The sequence below is a fragment of the Puccinia triticina genome, chromosome 4A (genome assembly GCF_026914185.1).
Source record: "Puccinia triticina chromosome 4A, complete sequence".
Classification (NCBI taxonomy): domain Eukaryota; kingdom Fungi; phylum Basidiomycota; class Pucciniomycetes; order Pucciniales; family Pucciniaceae; genus Puccinia; species Puccinia triticina.
In genome coordinates, this window is record NC_070561.1 from 3786224 (window position 1) to 3803753 (window position 17530).

The window sequence follows — 17530 nt, forward strand, 5'->3', positions numbered from 1 at the left end:
ATACCCCAAGAAAATGCAGGAGGGGCAAGAAAGATCCCCTCTGCCGGCTGGCAGAAAAAAAAATGAGAATTTCATGGTTTATTTTCTGCAGTGCGCGAAGCGTTTTGAGCTTCCGCGCACTGTGGCCGGGACGTCGAGTGGACGCCCCCTGCAGTGCGCGACGAGTTTTTCGCAGTGCGCGAAGTACATCCGTAGATATATCACCAGGAAAAATAAATTGTCACCAGACATCAGGTGACATCAAGCAACAATGGCTGTCACTTCTTTCCAGCTCTGGTGCTACCACAACTAGGCTACAATGGCCCCTTTGTTTCCTCCAGGGGGCTGTACATGCGGCCAACTGTGCAACTGGTGGGTAGCTCAGTGGACTGAGGCTGATGTCACCTGTAGTCCAGTGACAATTTATTTTTCCTGGTGGATGGCTTTTGGCTGGGATTATGTAAGCATGTCCCTGCCAAATTCACTTATGATTTTGTGTTTATGCATTTATGATTTCAATTTTGAAGACCAATTAAACTCAGAACACCCAGTTTTTTGGCAAACAAATACTGGGTTGACAACATGGCAGCATAAAAACTGCTGCAGAATACACCAGGTTTTCCGCATTTACACACAGTTTTTTTATTTAAAATAATAAGTGAAATGGATTGAGGGTCAAAGCAAAGTGTTAAGGTTGATAATTTGCTCAGATGGTTGATTCAGGTGGGTTCTCCCACCTATTGAAATCAAATTTAGTCTGCACAAAGGTGTCTTCTCTTGTAGCAACTAATCTATGCATCAACTGCATTTTCTTTTTGGTGAAAACCTCAGTTTCAAACTCTTCAAATTCTACTGGAGGAAGAAAGGCATTATATGTAGCTATTTATGCTTTTAAATTCAGAATTGGGTATAGTATTCTTTTTTTCTTCCTACACTACAAGAAAAATTTGTGCAACTGCCATCAGTTGACATGCACAAACTTGAAGGGAGCAGGTTGTGTTTAGCTGACCCTTGTCATATCTTACTTCAACAAAGCTTCAATGCACAGTGACCACTGACTGCAAAGAAACATTGTTATGTACTTAGGTGGAGTTTGAATGGCCATTATCCTGGAGCATCTTGCATGTCAACTGACAGCAGTACAACTTTTTCTTGTAGTGCTAGATGCTAGTAATTGGTCACCATCAAGAAGTTGAAGCCTAATCTGAGCAAACATGTTCAAGGCATTGGAAACATGGCAAGCCTGTTACATGGCTCTCTCAAAAAGTAGCACATTTGTCAGGTGTGCGCCGACCTCTATTTTGATGTTTTGGGCCTCCGGGTGTGCGCACCGGGTAGGCGCGCACTTTGGCGCGCCTCACACCATGGATTGGCTTCATGTGACAAATGGAAGGGTAGCGCACCGGGGCTGGCTTCATGCATACATAGTGCTCGACGGGCGCACCCGCCCTGGTGCGATTTGTATTTGCAGCCCCCCACAGAACCCAAGATTGGCCCGGCGGGTGCGGCACAAGATTGGAGATACGATGGCACAAAATACAACTACGGCCTCTCAACCACAGCCCCCTAGGATACGGTAAGCACCAACAATCTACCCACTGGCGATTGGTTCCAGACAGATCAGCTGAAAACAGTCCTGCTTAAAAAAGTCATGAATGGTATCAAACAGATAGTGAAGTCGTCCTATCGGTCTTCGTCAAAAACACTAAAGCTGAGGAGGTCAAATGCGAATTTGGGACGCGTTCAATCTCGCTAAACTATAAACTACCAACCAATGCCACCGAAGGATGTTTCGATTTGGATCCGCTGAGTTACGAAATCGAACCTTCTCAATGTTCCTGGACATCATTATCTTCAAAGATCGAGTTGAGTTTTCTATAAATATTATTGTCAAAATCAGAAAGAAAGAAAAAATTCAAGTATCCCGCATCAGCATAGAGAGTTGAAAAATTACATGAACTTTTTCTACTCCCAGTATTCGACTAAAGAAAAAAGTCGCCGGAATCAAGTGGCCAACTATTGAAGGAGAAGAGTCCGATAGAGCGAACCCAACAGTCATTCAAGGTAATTAATGCATTTTACTAATCATATCATATCGATGACTACCGCCGTTAAGACCTTGGAGGTTAACTCGTCATATGACTTCAGAACCAATTACGAGCGCGACCCGACAGCCTGCGTATCCTTCCTCAGCACGCCGAAAAACCAACTGGGACCACCTCGCCAATTCGGCTGAAAAAGAAGAAGAAGAAGCAGCCAAAAACCTGAAGTATGTTGATTCTTGTTCACCCACCCCACTACCCCATACTTTGTAATCAGCCAGATTACCAGCGTTAACACAGGTCCATGAATCTAGCGACCCAAACGCCGGGGGAGATCGAGCATTGAATGAAGTGTTTCAAAAGCTTTATGCCGATGCTACTGATGAACAGAAGAAAGCGATGATGAAAAGTTACGTGGAAAGTAACGGGACCGCTTTAAGCACCGATTGGTCTGACGTCAGTAAGAAGAAAATGGATACCAGGCCTCCGGACTCAGTAAGACCTCCATCTCTTTTCCCCATCCATCTTTACTTTTGTCTTTTTTTACTGATCATCCAAAATACTTCCTTCTAGATGGTCGCCAAGTCTTGGAAAGAGTGACCCATCGATATCACATGCACTTGGTTTTAGTCGTCCTTTTCGCCCTTTGGTTCTCCCTCTTATCTAATTCTTTCAACCTCGCCCTCTGATATTACTACCTTCGGAGTTGTTTCATTGACTTGAGGCAATGCACTTCAACCCTTAGCCAGATATCCCATGCAGGATATCCGGTAGACAATTCGGGATATCTGGTAAAGGACCATGGATCACGTCAGATATCTGGGATTCGAGATTCCCAAGCCTGCAGACCTGGACTGATATCAGGTTATCCGAAGATACTTCTGGATCCTGTAGGGGTGGCAATCGGGTGGGCCCACCAATGGGCTGCCCAAACCTGGCCGGGTTTGGGTTGGCTGTTGGGGGAAAATTGTAATGTTGGCTGTAGTGCAGCATAACAGGTGCTTGTTGGTGCCTTTTGTGTGTAGCTTCAGCACAGAGATGGTTCAATTCTGCTACTTGGCACCAATTTGTAGCAAAATTGCACTACTCTAAGGTGAACATAGCTGGTCCAGCATTGCCTCACCTGGGTTGTAGCTGATACCAGAAAGGTTTTTAATCTGCAGTTCCTTTGAAGATGTGATATCTATCTGACAAAATGATTTCATGCCACAGTAAGAAGAAATTGGGGATGCAAGAGTTGATTTGGAAATGTAGAACATGAGTTAGGATTGAAATGAACTTGACTTCAAGATGACTTATATGTAGTTGAAAGTTCACATCAAATAGTTATGGATCAATCCAAATTAGATTGGCTTATTGTTCTTGCCAAGTAATGAAAAAATTCAAACATCAGATAGTAAGGACTTATGCCTCAGTTCAGACAAAAACTAACACAAAATTCAGGTGTGGCACTACTCAGGGAGTGCCCCCAAAGCTTCCCTGGTGACTGCGGCCGGGACATTGAGTGGATTTCCCCTGCAGTGCACAACAAGTTTTTTTGCAGTGTGTGAAGTACATCTGTATTTATATTCTTGTGTGGTCCTAGAGATGGCACTTGGCACCCGCCGGCGGGTACCCATCACACTTCAGCACATAATTCTATGCGCCTGCAGGCGCCCATTGCAGGTGCCAGGGGTTCCATTTTAGTAAAAATACGTGCAGGAAGCTGCACGCACGCAATGGGTACCTGCAAGCGCATAGAATTATGTGCTGAAGTGTGGCGGGTACCCGCCGGCGGGTGCCAAGTGCCATCTCTATGTGGTCCACCTCTTTGCTCTCTTGCTACTCCAAGTATTAATGTTGTAAATCTACAACAACAAAAATGCCAAACATGGGCGCAGTCAGAGTGAAAAAGCAGGGGAAGGGTCAATTAAATTCCTGATTCTACTATAGGATTCAAATCACACTGCTTATATCTATTTTTATGTTCAGATCCCCACAATAAGGTGATGCACCTTCCAATCCTGTTTCCCACTTCCACCATTGTATATTCCCCATTACATAATTTCCACCAAATGGTTGCCACATATTCAAGCTCTACACACCACCAGGTGTGTCTTCTTGGCACTTTCCAGTGAAATTCAAGTCACTGACCAAGGGGATTGTATCAGTGACAACCCCCTACAATAAGGTCAACCAGGGGCTTCAAATTTGAGATCAGTCTCCCAGACCAATATTACATTGGTGGGGCCTACCAATACATCATCCCTCTGTTGTATTGTATTGGTGGGCCCTGCCAATATAAGATTTGTCTACAAGACCAATTTTATATTGGTTGCCCCTGGTCAACCTCACCTCAGGGAGTTGCAACCAATGCAACCCATTTTGCAGTGATAAGAATTTAATGAATTGAGAGATTTTAGGCACAAGTGGTGAGTGGTGACAACAGCGCATAATGAGACAAACCTTTGATTAATTGAGCAGTGACAACGGCACTCAATGAAACAAAACTAATAAGATGGGAAAAACAATGAGATCAAGAATCTGATAAGTGAGAAGATAGAAAACTGAACCAAGAAAGTAGTCAAGGAAGAAGCAATCAGCAAGAGCCAAGGTGGAGTGATAAGATGATTGATTGAGGAACCTATACAATGTAGAGGCAAGTTTAAGTACAATCAACTATGGCACAACACAACTGCGCACCACAGACAAATTAAGACTATCACTATGGCTGCATAAAGACTATTCATAACTAAACAGTAATATGGAGTATCTGGTAAACAGCCCTGGCATTCCCTCCTTCCAGGATCTCAAAAAGAATCAAGGATATATTGACAACATCTTCCTAGTAGGACTTGCCATTGACATTTAGAGACCTCTAGATAACCCTTTAAATCCTAATTTATCACACCTATCAAAGCAACTAACAGCACACTTGAAAGCAATGAATCCCAGGCCTAGCAAGCTTTGACCAAAACTTGAGTTAGGGAGTGTAAACTGCAATCTGCAAGGGGTGCAGATCTGACAGCAAGTCACCCACATGTACATAAGTATTTACATGTGGAATCATAAGTTTATGCATCTGAAATACAAACATCAATATTTATCTGATTACACATTAGAGTATCAACATTTATTGGCTCATTGGATGACTTCCCGTCACATCTGGGAGCCTTGCAGTTGTGGATATAGACCCAAAAAGTCTAGATTTCCACAGGGAAATCTAACTTTTGGGGCTCCAGATCACTTCTGGGAGACCCTCAGATCTTGATGGGAAGTCGCCCATTGTTTTTGCAATACATTAGGGACAAGCACATTTCTTGTCGGTGCATTTTCTTCTCGAAAGACACGCCAAACAATCAATCAAACAACAGTTTCCAATGAGGCTAAAAGAATAAGATCCGGGCAAAGAAGGAAGAAAGGTATCCTAAACGGAGTGTGGTCAATGAGTTGTATCGTCGTCGCCGAGAATAGCCGACTGGGACTGCGAGATTCTCAGGCGTTCATGGGTGAGGGCCATAGCATCTTGTTGGACTTGGGCCCAGGCATCGGCGGGCATCGTGTCGAGCTCGTCGTCCTCCTCATCTCCGTCACATTAGAACTGTCGTCGGGGGAGGGGGGGGGGGGGGGGGGGGGGTGCACCAGTTTGGGCCTTCCTGGGGGCGCGTCTGTGTCCGGATTTGGTGGACGGGCGATACGGGGACCAGGGTTGATGGAGGAGCGTGTAGACGAGTGGACACGGCTGCTCGCTGGTGTCGCTCGCTCCTTGCCCTTCTGTTGAGCTCCTGCTGAGCCGGTCCGGGGTCGAGGGGCAAGCTCGGCCGGTCGACGGGAAGTCTCCTTGGGCGGGTCGAGCAGGCCGAGCTGCTCCCCGTCGATGCTCGCAAGTACGAACTCTAGCCCCACACTGCCTTCCGCCTTCCTCATTGAGTACTGAGAAATACACCGGCCGGCCGCCGACCGTGAAGCCGCATGTGGCGGACTCCCTCATACACTCCCAAGCTCAGAGATTGACCGTACTGCCTTGATCGACATCGCTGTGATTATCGCCGCTTGACTCACAACGATTTTGAGGATGATCTGGCGATCGGGGTGATAACAGAGTTGGCAGATATCTTCCCCGCCTTCGAGAGTGCCGACGAGGTTCTGAGTGATACTCGGATTAAATACGAAATGGTCGAGCCATTGATTGAGATTGCTGGACAGAAATATCCAGCGATTGAGGCTGTTGTTTGCACGCAGGTCGGGCGACGGCATAGGTGGATCGGGTGAGCGAGACGGCGGAGAACTTCAGGCGCGCTGGCAGCGGGTGGATGTGGATGAAGTGGGAGCATGACTCCAATGACTCGAGGATGGCGGTGAACTCTGTTTCTCATGATGAGTGGGTGAGATGGGCGCTCGCGATGATGGGCTTCATCCCCCAGTTGAATTTTTGTTTGTAAAATGGCATTGCACGATTAAACCAAATTGGCAAATTTATGTAGACAAAGAAGAAACAATCCAATCACACAACCCAAGAGTCCATGAAACTCAGTACAAACAGCTCAAGTGCATCATCCTTCGTGTGCCCAAGGAAAGGAAACAAATAAAAAAAATTAAGAGAATGAAGGACCCCATAAAGATGTGCATAAATGTATTTTTTGATTCAGGTAGCAATGAGTCGGGGTTTCTTCCTGCTCTCCAGAGAAGAAGCGTCCCGATGCTCGGTCAACCGCGAAGGAGATAGAGAAGATCCTTGCCGTTTCCTAGAGATGAGGACTGACGAGGGGTCTGAGGGAGGGTCTTCGACTTTGATTTTGAGGACGTTTGTGGAGTCCAGAGCTACCGGTGATGGGGCCAACGACATCACAGGGTATCCGTTATAGTTTTCCTTCTTAGCTAGGTCGCTCGGCTGGACGAGCTGGCTCTTAGGATCAGAAGACTCGCTAGTGTTGGATGTTGGGTGGGCCCGGTTGGTGTCTAGGAGCTGCTTACGGGGCACAGCGGCACCGGACGGAAGGCCGGCGGGGGCGGGTTTCTTGACTGGTTCACGTTCGGAGCGAAGCTGCATCCGTTTCTTGTTACGAAGGGTCTCATAATGGCACGTAGCATGGTAGATCACCGTTGTCTGTTTGGTTTCATTAAAGCTCTCGATCGCATTGGTCCAGAAGAACTCATCCTCCTCCTCATCAAGTCTAGTATCGAAGGGCTCCAGACAGATCGGACAGGGCTGGCAAGCCAGTCCTGCCGAGCTCGGTCTCACAATCGTCTTTCGACGGAGCTCGGCCATCTTTTCCTCCTCCTCTTCCATCCTCCTCGCCGTCGAGGGGGATTGACTACGATGGCCTTTCCCTCTTGGCTGGGCTTTATCAGCTTTTCCCCCCAAGAGATCCGAGTCCTGGGAGTACAGCCAGGTTGACTGGGGCTGAGACCACATCCTCTGCTGGGCGCGCTGTCCGGACTCTCGCACCTGGCGCTGGATTCGGAAGTATCGGTCGAGCTGGTCGGAGGCTCGTTGTTTTCCGGTCTTGCCGGCCAAAAATCGGCTGCCATCTTGTCTGCAAAACTGGGGGATATCCGAATACAGCAGATCAGCAATCTCGCTGGGCTTGACTCGGTTGATCGATCCGTTCTGGAGCTCGATCGACAGTCCTGCAATCTTGTTTTCGTACTCAATCATCGCTGGGTCCGGACGATCACCGGATCTAGAGTTGTTTCCCTCAGCAGTGCTCGGCGTCGAAGGTGATGAAAGACTGGGCTTGTGAGTTGATTCAGAAGATTGCTCCCGGGTAAAAGCCCCGGGGGTACATTGAGGCATGTTGAGGGCAGTCAGAGCAGCGGCAAGGTTTGGTCCATCGAACAGATTGGGGTCCAACAAGCCCTGGTTGATCGGTCCAGTGACAGAAGCAGTGGCCGGCTGGGGTTGAACAAACTGGGACAGAATTTCGGATACATTTTGGAATGTGGGATCAGGCATCGGAGGAGTTGGCGGCTGGGCAAAAGCTGTCTGAGGCGCTTGGGCTTGCTGCGACTGCTGCATGGCTTGCTGGAGAATGTTGGGGTTGGCTTCGAGGAAGTGATTAAGCTGAGCGAGTGTGCCAGAGTCTTCGAGAAAATGAGATGGCTGAGAAGGGTGGTGAGCAGCAGGGAGGGGGTGATGTTGCGGGACAGATTGGTGATTGGTCGAGCGGGGTAGGGTAGGTGCGAGCTTGAGTGGCTCGAGCTGGTGGCGAATCTCGTCGACTTGGGACATGGTTATTTGTTGGGTGGCCACTAATTGCTCGAGCTGTGGCAGAACAGTCAAGGGATCAGTGACCGTTGAATCGAGAAACAAGAAGAATTGAAAAGGGGACTCAACCTGCTGCAAGGTGTCAATTTGGACCAGATTGGCTTGGTCGGTTGGGGCATTCATGGCGATATCTCGGCGATCCGCCAATATCCTACGCAGGTCGAATAGGATACTAGCTTTCTCGGTAGGAGAGGCGATTGCTGGCAGTTGTTTAATCTAAAACAAGGTAGGAAAGGCAGCAAGTTAGGAGGGATTCCCTAGAAAATTCAGTGCATAGAAAATATCTGAAGAGGTGCTTACCCCGTTGAGAAACGCCAGGCTGCTAGGAGGTTGATTCCCATGTCGCCAACTACCGAAGATACCATCTTCCATTCTCCTCTGGAGTTCAGGGCCAAAAAGTTCGGATTGAGTTGCCGAACCTGTTCTCCAGGTGCCTAGCAGCTCTTCGAACTTGATCTATAGACGGTAATGAGTGATATGGTTAGTTAACGAAAAGCAAGAAACCAGTTGAAAGTGGATTAAGAGGTACATACTTTAGTTGTTGAATTAAGTTTTTCAACATCTCGGTAGGCGGTTAAGAATAGCCGCTCGATGGATGCTTTAAACAGCTCGGGGAAGGGATGGCCAAGGTTTTTACAGATGGAGTCCAGGGCGTAAAATCCGATGAGTCGATGGGTGGGATGGCTCTGAATAGAAAGAAGGGTGGAGGAGCAGGTCAGCGTCTTCCAATATAACGTGATAAATTTTCAGTGGGAAAATAATGGTGAGATGGATAGGACGAGGAATAGGATGGAAAGTCATTTCTCTCTGGATTCAGAGCGACGACAGCGAATCCAGGGCCATGAAGGTTTCCTCCCCAAGGCGGGCGGGATATGTCTAGGTTGCTCGGCTGGAGGAAGGGGGTCCTGGTGGGCCGGAGCTTCTTTGCGAAATGCTGTGTTGAAGGCTTTCTGGATGTAACAGCGGTTGCTAGATCGTGAAGCAAAGGCTTGGCTGAGATGACCGGCGGAAGGCAGAAGAGACGTGAGTGCCGACATGGAGCGCAACGAAGGCTCGAGGAGAGTCCGACTCGGTGGCCGGCGTGGGCGGCGATGGTCCACATGGCTGGTCCGAGTCGGGAGCTTGCGAGCCGGAGCATGAGACAGTCATGAGGGGCAGGTCACCCCACAACACTAGGGTGGCCAGCCTAAGCTGAGGGCGAGGGTGGGACGGCTGGCGAGATGCGAAGACCTTAAGCTGGATCATTCGAAGGAGCCTAGCATATGACTGCTCTCCGGCGTATAGTGACTACCACAAGACTCAGGTAAAATGCATCACATGGGGGACAGAGCATTGAACTACGAGAGCATGGAGATTCAACAATAGGTGCGAGCGACTGGGTACTGGGGAGGGCCATATCGTTGTTGGGAGACATGCAAATTGGAAACAAAGCGAACAAGCCAGCTCTGGAAACAACATGGCATATCATAGGTCAACCGGAGTGGGTATCGTCCTCAGGTCGTATCTCTCTCAGCAGCGGTCCAAGGTGGCAAGGGTTACTAGAGGGAGGGTGCTGAGTCTTCTCGTTCGCCGCTGACTAGAAGGCGAGTAGAGCTTGGCGTAGTTCATTTTCGAAACGATGCGTAAGGATGCATAGCAAACTGGATTCTGAGCAACGGACATGGATGCATCAGCTTCGATGTTTTGTGTTGGATGAGGACGGGATGCAACTGACATTTGTCTCTGGTCGACCTCGCTCTGCGGGACTGCTCTCACTGGAGTACACTCACGAGCTTCTTGACCGCTCAGGGCCAACTCAACAGTGGATCGCCGAGCGGAACACCGGGCATGATGAGGTGGGATCTCACTATCGCCGCCATCCGGGCCCGGAAAGGGAAAACAAAACAGACGAAAAGGAGAACTGAGCAAAGAGTGGAACGGGTCTTACCTCCAGGATGTACTGCTCAATCTCTTTGACGATGCAAGTGGACATCCGCTGGGTGTACACACTGGCAAGCGTGGTCAGGTCGTTGATTATATACTTATTGTTTTGCTTTAGCTGAGATAAACCAAATGAGAAAAATCTTCGGAACTCATGGACATCATAGCCGATGGAAGGAGGGGGGGTGGGCAAGCCTTGCATGGGTGGCGGTTGGTGGGTGGCAGACATGGTCGGGAGAAGATGATGGGGCGATGGGTGCTGGTGTGGGGGGGCACGGGAGATGAGGTGAGACATTTGTAGTGTTTGTTTGTATGCGGCAGCTATTTACTCTCTTTGTGGACTCTGCTGCTGCTTTTGTGTTGGTGGAAAGGGAAAGAGAAAAGGACGGAGGCGGTGGGGAGCGAGCGAGGAAGGCGCGGGGTTGCCAGGAGGGCCGGATTAAATACCGAGGGGATTATGTAAATACTGCTCACGAGGCGAGCCTGGACGGATCCGGCTGGACTTGTCTCAGCCCAATTCAGTCGACTGCGCCGCGACAACGAGTTTTTTCATTCAGCATCCAGATGCATTTGCATAAAAATCATTTAAATGCACTTTTTGTTTGGCTCCCTCCTGGCCTATTCGACTTTCCTTGGACAGGCCCTGCACCCCACAACCCATCCCGAACACACAAGTCCCTCCCTCACGCCTACGCTCGGGGGGGGGGGGGGGGGCGAAGCGAACTTAATCAGTCCTCCCTTCTGAGTTGGCAGGCTGGTCCGAAGGAGGGACTTGGGAGTAAGCGGGGAAATTTGGCGTGAGCGCTGAGGACCACCTCAACCCATTTGGCTGGTGTCAAACTTTGACACCACACTAAAATTGCATCCTGTGGGCCAATCAGGCCGCCCTGGTGCCAGATTGAAGGCCTGGATCTTGCCTTTGATCCTACATAGGTCTCATGTCATTAAATTGAACAGTCTTGAAGTTACAAAGCTTGTAACATCATCTTACCAAGATGCTTGAATTGACCGTACATTTGTACATGCAAGGCAAGTACATGAGAGCTGAATACACATGCCAAAGTGCATATTATCAATCTCTTGCACATACTATGATTTTTGAAACCTTCCGAGTTAACATCACCGGACATCACCCAGTGTAACCGAGTCACTCCGCCTCTTTTGCTGTCTTTCCATTGGTGACTCAAATTTTCCCTCCCAAGATGCCTTTGCAAGATGCGACTCCAGACACTGTCCCTGACACAACTCTCTCAGATGAACAAAAAATCCTTGAAATTTGTGACCATCTAACACAATTGAAGATGTCACCAAAAGAATTCATCACTGGCCTACTCAGAAAAAAGCACGATAAACTCGTATACCGTCGACGTTCCTGGGGAACATATAATGGTGCAAAATCAACGCTTGAATTGGTTACAGAGATAGCAAGAATCTTTCATAAGAAAGACTCTTATATTGAAGGTTGGAAAAAATTTATTCAGGCAGAGGTTGGCACATTTTCCATGTTAGATGCTACTTATAATGTGAAGGGTGATTACTGACACAAACCACAGGCTATAAAACTATGTCGGTGGGAATGTACTAGGGATACTCCAGGATCTTTCCAAAGCTCAAAATCAGTGACACATGAATTTTTTGGACCGGAGGCCAAGAATGCAAGAATACAAAAATTGACGACGGCTGACACCCCTATGCTCTACAACATCATCCGTGGCATTATGTCACCAGACCAAGATGACACAAACAAGTCTGCTAAGAAACCTGGGCCTCCTCCAAACAAGAGGACATGCAGAGACAAGATTGCAGATGATGTGTCTGCAAAGACTCCGGACAGCGCAAGCAAAAAGACTCTGGGAGACACAAGCACAACAACTCCGGGCAACGTGAACACAAAGCCTCTGGGAAGTGCAAAAACAAAGACTCCGGACAATACTTCTAAAAACACTCGAGCTACTGCAACCAAAAAGACTCCAGCCAACACATCTGAAAAGACTCCGGACAAAGGGGCTCAAGATGTGGCGACTCCGGTCAATGAGACTTCAAATCAGGATTTTGTGGAAGCGGGGTTAGCAGAGTATGGTGGATTTGAGTACTCACCACCTGATACAAGTCCACAAGCAAAAGATCTACAACATAGTCACGTAAGTGCACTTGTCCATTGCCCGCTATCATGAAAATAACCTGATGGCTCCACTCTACTCACGGATATCAAAATCAGATTGCGGCCGTCATTTGTTCTATGCTGAAGTTTACCCTCAATCGGCGCTATAACGGCCTCCAACTTGAGAATTCTATTTGGTTCTATGCGTGCGGCGTATTGGAGACAGTCAACAAGTACTTCCACTACATGGGATTGACATCCCATCGAAAAACGGCCATTGAAGCATTAAGCTCACTTTTGAGTGAGGCAATGGATCGGGTAGTAAATTTGATGGCCTTATCAAAAAGTATGGCTCCAATCTTGTGTATTGACAACCTTGACATGGAAGAACGGATCCAACTTGCCAGTGTTGGAAAGCAAACCCGTACATTCCATGGGACATGGGGGTACCTCCATATACCCAACAATGATCTGTTGAAGTCCCTCAACCCTGATGAACTCACTCTAGATGCATTTCATCACGCACTCCGACAAGTGGCCTCGCTGGATATCAACCCCCAGATGTTTTTACCAACATCTTGCCCATCCGACGACTACGCGCTTGTGTGGAAAAGCCAAATTGCTCGGGTTATGCATAAATATGTGGCAACCCCGACAGACAAAAGGTCTATGCTGCCTTTAAACCCTCCATCTATCGAGCCAATCAGCCCTAAAAAGCCCGTTATACAAATATTGAGACTGATGGACGAATCCGATAACTCAGCCGAAGGGATTGGACAAGTGATGGAGTCCCTCCAACGACAATCTGGCCTTGAACCTGACGAGTTCTTTGGTCGATTGCAACTGATGGATGCTGACCTTGGGACATGTCAAATATTCAATGCTATCAGAATGCTCCGTATCCCCAGTGAGCACTGTGAACATAGCCTAAACAACATTTTGATGTCGCTGGGTGCTGCTCACACGTTATGGAATATAGCTCACACAATCCTTACTCATCATTTTGGAAACTCAAATGCGATGGACGACTTGGGTGTGTGGCGTTACCTTGAGGCCCTGGGAATTCCTCCCGAGAAAGTTATCCAAAAGAAGGATTTTACTAAGATGCTTGACTACATGGAGCAAGTTCATGAAGCCACCATTTGGTACTGTCTTAGGTTAGCCGTTATTTATGTGCATTTAACATTGGGTCCTCCTCCTGCTCTGCTCATTCTATTTACTCATATAATTTTGGGCAGGGAGGTCATGGGCAAGCACGACGAAGTGATCAATGAGGAACTGCCCGTGATTCCCACGGCCGAATGGAACAAAATTGTTGAACAATGTTATCTTCGTTTTTGCACGCATGACGCACGCCGCCAGGCAAAATCTGCGCCCCAGCTCTTTAACCTCCTAAATCGGATGCAAGACTTCTCCACTGTGATTGAGGCAAGACGATCAATGAAAGCTGGAGATGTTGGCCGCCTGATCAACATCTGGAAGATGTGGTCATTGATGACCCAATCGCTTCCAGGTCTTACACACTACTCGGCATATCTCCCCAAACTCATATTGCTAGTCACGGTGATTCTTCCCCCCGATTTGGCCAAATTAATCCGGCAAAACTTACTGGTGTCACCTCGCGGACGGGAAGACCATTTCGTTGCCAAAGATTTTCTCCTAGAATCTCACAACTATTGGCTCAAGTTCATATACACCTGTGGTGGCGCAGGCACACAAATCGAGCGGTTAAAAACATTGATCTCATCCAACATCCCATTGGTGTGTGACACATGCAACTAGAAAAAATCTTTCCTCTGACTAATGATGTACCTAATGTAATCTAGCTCAAGTCGATGTTTGACTCGTTGCGGACTGACAGTGGGGCCAAACATATTCAACAGAGCCACAAAGTCGAGCTCACATTGCGCGCCTTAGAAAGGTTCAACCAAATGGCCATCTCCGAGGACATCTTAAATTCGGATCCGATTGAATGTTCGACAAGTAAGGTCATATTGCAGCCAGACACATACTTGGACGGCTTAAAAATACTACAAGCTGAACTGAAGGATACTCAGAGTGAATTACATAGGTTTACCATGCACCTGCCCTTTGACAAACAAGTTCCAGAACCAGAAGGTGATTTGGATGATGATGGCGATGTCAGCATGGAACATAACGATATACAACAAGCCAACAACTCACCCGTCCCCCCCTCAGAATGAAATTCTCAGTGATATTCATTGTCCCCGATGGATGCTTTCAACCCCTCGTCTCTCAGCATCTTCGCCCGCTAACTTGACAAGCATTGCCATATGCACTGCCTGCTCCGCCTTCCAAGCCGCTTCCCCACGTTTTTGTTCTTGCTCGGCACGTTTGCGGTTGTCCTCGATTTCTTTGGCAATCCTTTCAGCCTCCAGTTCTCTTGCTCGTTTTTCCTCCTGCTCTCGCCTTCTGACCGCCACCGCCCTCTCCTCAACTTCCCGCAATTCCGCTTCCTGTTGATTCTCATTTGCTAACAACTTAGTTGCAAATCTATCGATGATTTCCTGGAGAACCTTGAGTTGGCCTGTGATTGTCTCCCCTCCTATTGTCTTCCTCAGGGTCGCGACCGAATCAATCAAGCCGAACCGTTCCAAAATTCCTTCCATTTCAACCTCGCCAAACAGGTCTTCGGGTGCGAAGAGTGAAGGGTTCGGGTATGTGCGTTTAAATAAAGCACCAAACGATGATCGGAGCTCAGCGGTCAACATCTCGGACAGCGGAGACGTAAGCTTGATGCGTTTGGTGGCGGACTCGTCTTTGGGATTGGTCCTCTTCTGGGTTTTTCTTTTCTTCTCATTTTGTTCTGGCCAATTGGTTGTCATCATGTCATCCATGTTCTCTGCCGTCATGTGCTTCATATTGTTCATCAGTCCACGCGCCGCCTCAGGCTTGCAATTAGAGCAATCGCATATCTCAAATAGGTTTAATTGTTCGCGCGCCTTCTCCCTGATGTAAGATGGGTCATCAAGCAACAAAGGTATGTATCCAAGCCTAAGAATGATCAAAGTAAAAATCAGAATCTACAACATGTTCTTATGAATTGCACACCATGAAGGAGTAGACCAACGCATTATCAATTGCGAAAGCAATTCGTAGACAACATGGGGTGACGGCCAGTGCATCCATGCGGTCGTTATCTCCCTGAGCGATACTTGAATCAAAAGCGGACACCAAATTTTTGCCGCCTTTCCGACTCTTCTCCACAAAGATGATTGCAAGACCTCGGCGGCCATCTCGCCCGCATCTACCAATCATTTGACAGATAGCCAAGGGCTCGGCACGACCCAGTTGAATAACGCATCGGACCCTGGACCAGTTTTGCCCCATGCCTAAGGCCATTGTACAGGAAATGATTGGGAAGGCGTGATCCGAAAAATCTTCGACCAACCGGACCTTATCCTTCTGACCAGTCCACGAGTGGAACCGTCGAACGAGGCTTGAATTTGGTCTCATTGAATTACCGGGGGTCCCGCGAGCAATGTCCACCGCTTTCATAGCGTTTAAGGTCCGATTACGAGTGGAGCTATATATTAGAGTTGGCACAACTGATGCATCCGGCACGTCTGATTGAGATGGGAAGTACTCCGACAGCACGGTGCTTTTTTCCATGGACGATGTGATTGGGACACGGATAATGCGCAATTCCGGGCGGGTAAGCTCTCTTCTCACAATCGAAACGTTGTGGTCTTCGAGTTTGAGGCTCTTCTTGATTCCATCAATTGCGACCAGCCGACAAGTAGCTGACATCAGAAGAATAGGCTTGTTGTTCCGGGTAAGCAGTTGACCACCCGTTTTCCCATAACACGGCCGGAATATCGCCAGATCCTTGATCCGACCTATTGCTATCGCCTTGTCCTTCCCGCTGCTAGATTCGACAAGGCCCCACTGATGTATAATGTGAGCCTCGTCAATAACTACTAACGCAAGACGGTTCTGAAAATTTGCGCAGAAGTAGACTTGGTCCCAGAGCTTGCTATTCAGGAATATCTCAGGGCTGAGATAAACAAAATTGTAGAATCCATTTGCAATGTTGTTAGCCTTGATCGTGTTGAAGGTGAGTTTGGTTAAATTGATTGCCGTGAATCCTGCTTTTGTTTTTTCAAGCACCTGGTTGTCCCCTAATGCGTCAAGAGGATTCAACACTAAGATGACACCTTTAGCCGTGATTGGGAGCAGATAGTAATATATCTCAGGGATTCTGGACTTCCCAAACCCTGTGCCGGCAAGGAGGAAAGTGTTTTTACCGCGTGCTAGATGGAAAACCGTCTCAATTTGTAAGTCCTTCGCCGGTTGGCCGTATCGATCAAGAGCTGTTTGACCAATGGCTGACTTCAAGCCTTCATCATTTCTATCAGAAATCTTCTTCAGCAGTTCAATACGGTTACCGGAACCTTTTGGGTTGGAAATGGCCGGAGCAGCCAGATGGCGGGGCATATGATCAGGAAAGCTGGCTTATGGCCAAGATATCAAGTGATGGGGCAATTCAAGATAAGTAAACAGTCACTTGGCTCCGCTTACTTGAATAATATTTTCCTCACTCGTGAGGGTGTTTTCAAGGCCAAATAACCTTGTACTAGACGCTGTTATTTGGTCATCATGACTGAATAATAATCACACTGCTATCAAGATGTACAGTTATGGTGGCTTCTATACTATGTGTTTGTCGCGGTACAGGAAGGATACACCAAATTTATTGGAAAGTGGAGTGTACAGGAGTAAAAAAAAAACAAGAGATTGACTTTTGGAAAACAGCTCATCGTGTCTTTTTGAAAGGATGGATAGCACTGCTCTGGGGGGATGGTTAGATGATGGATGGATGGATGGCTGCGCAAGAAGCCAGGCTACAAGGCCGTGCTACTCATGACCTCATATGTTGGGGGAAAAATGTGTAGGCATTGATTTAGTGAAAATTGGGTGCTGGCCGGGACTACGGTCTCTCAGCTCTCACGCCAGATTTCGCCGCTTGGGGGCAAGCCTCTCTGTGAGACAGAGACCCTGCGGGGCTCTCCCCGCAGAGAGGCTTGGTTAAGCTCGGGGGCGAAGGACCCTGAGCTTAACCAAGCCTCTCTGGAGGAGAGTCCCGCAGGGTCTCTGTCTCACAGAGAGGCTTGCCCCCAAGCCACCAATTTTGGTGTGAGAGCTGAGAAGCCTGGGGCCCAACCAGCCCCATTCTTCCTTTGATCCACTATCTCCCACCCATTTTTGGCCCAATAGGGA

The 17530-nt window shown here is 48.0% G+C and overlaps 4 protein-coding genes across 4 annotated transcripts; 1 reads left to right on the top strand and 3 right to left on the bottom strand.

Moving 5' to 3' along the window:
- Nucleotides 1–1505: 1505 nt before the first annotated feature.
- On the top strand, nucleotides 1506–2621 carry PtA15_4A438 (uncharacterized protein; the record flags this gene model as incomplete). Its single annotated transcript, XM_053168321.1, has 6 exons — nucleotides 1506–1555; nucleotides 1629–1844; nucleotides 1955–2043; nucleotides 2128–2248; nucleotides 2336–2516; nucleotides 2595–2621. The coding sequence occupies 6 exons, from the start codon at nucleotides 1506–1508 to the stop codon at nucleotides 2619–2621; spliced, it is 684 nt and encodes a 227-aa protein (XP_053019542.1).
- Nucleotides 2622–5442: 2821 nt separating this feature from the next.
- PtA15_4A439 (uncharacterized protein) lies at nucleotides 5443–6257 on the bottom strand (the record flags this gene model as incomplete). Its single annotated transcript, XM_053168322.1, has 3 exons — nucleotides 5443–5577; nucleotides 5643–5933; nucleotides 6021–6257. 3 exons carry the CDS (start codon nucleotides 6255–6257, stop codon nucleotides 5443–5445), a joined length of 663 nt encoding a protein of 220 aa, XP_053019543.1.
- A 388-nt stretch (nucleotides 6258–6645) lies between these two features.
- Nucleotides 6646–10417, bottom strand: PtA15_4A440 (uncharacterized protein; the record flags this gene model as incomplete). Its single annotated transcript, XM_053168324.1, has 5 exons — nucleotides 6646–8265; nucleotides 8338–8484; nucleotides 8569–8724; nucleotides 8802–8954; nucleotides 10196–10417. The coding sequence occupies 5 exons, from the start codon at nucleotides 10415–10417 to the stop codon at nucleotides 6646–6648; spliced, it is 2298 nt and encodes a 765-aa protein (XP_053019544.1).
- Nucleotides 10418–12196: 1779 nt separating this feature from the next.
- Nucleotides 12197–15021, bottom strand: PtA15_4A441 (uncharacterized protein; the record flags this gene model as incomplete). Its single annotated transcript, XM_053168325.1, has 2 exons — nucleotides 12197–12225; nucleotides 14622–15021. The coding sequence occupies 2 exons, from the start codon at nucleotides 15019–15021 to the stop codon at nucleotides 12197–12199; spliced, it is 429 nt and encodes a 142-aa protein (XP_053019545.1).
- Between the last annotated feature and the right edge of the window lie 2509 nt (nucleotides 15022–17530).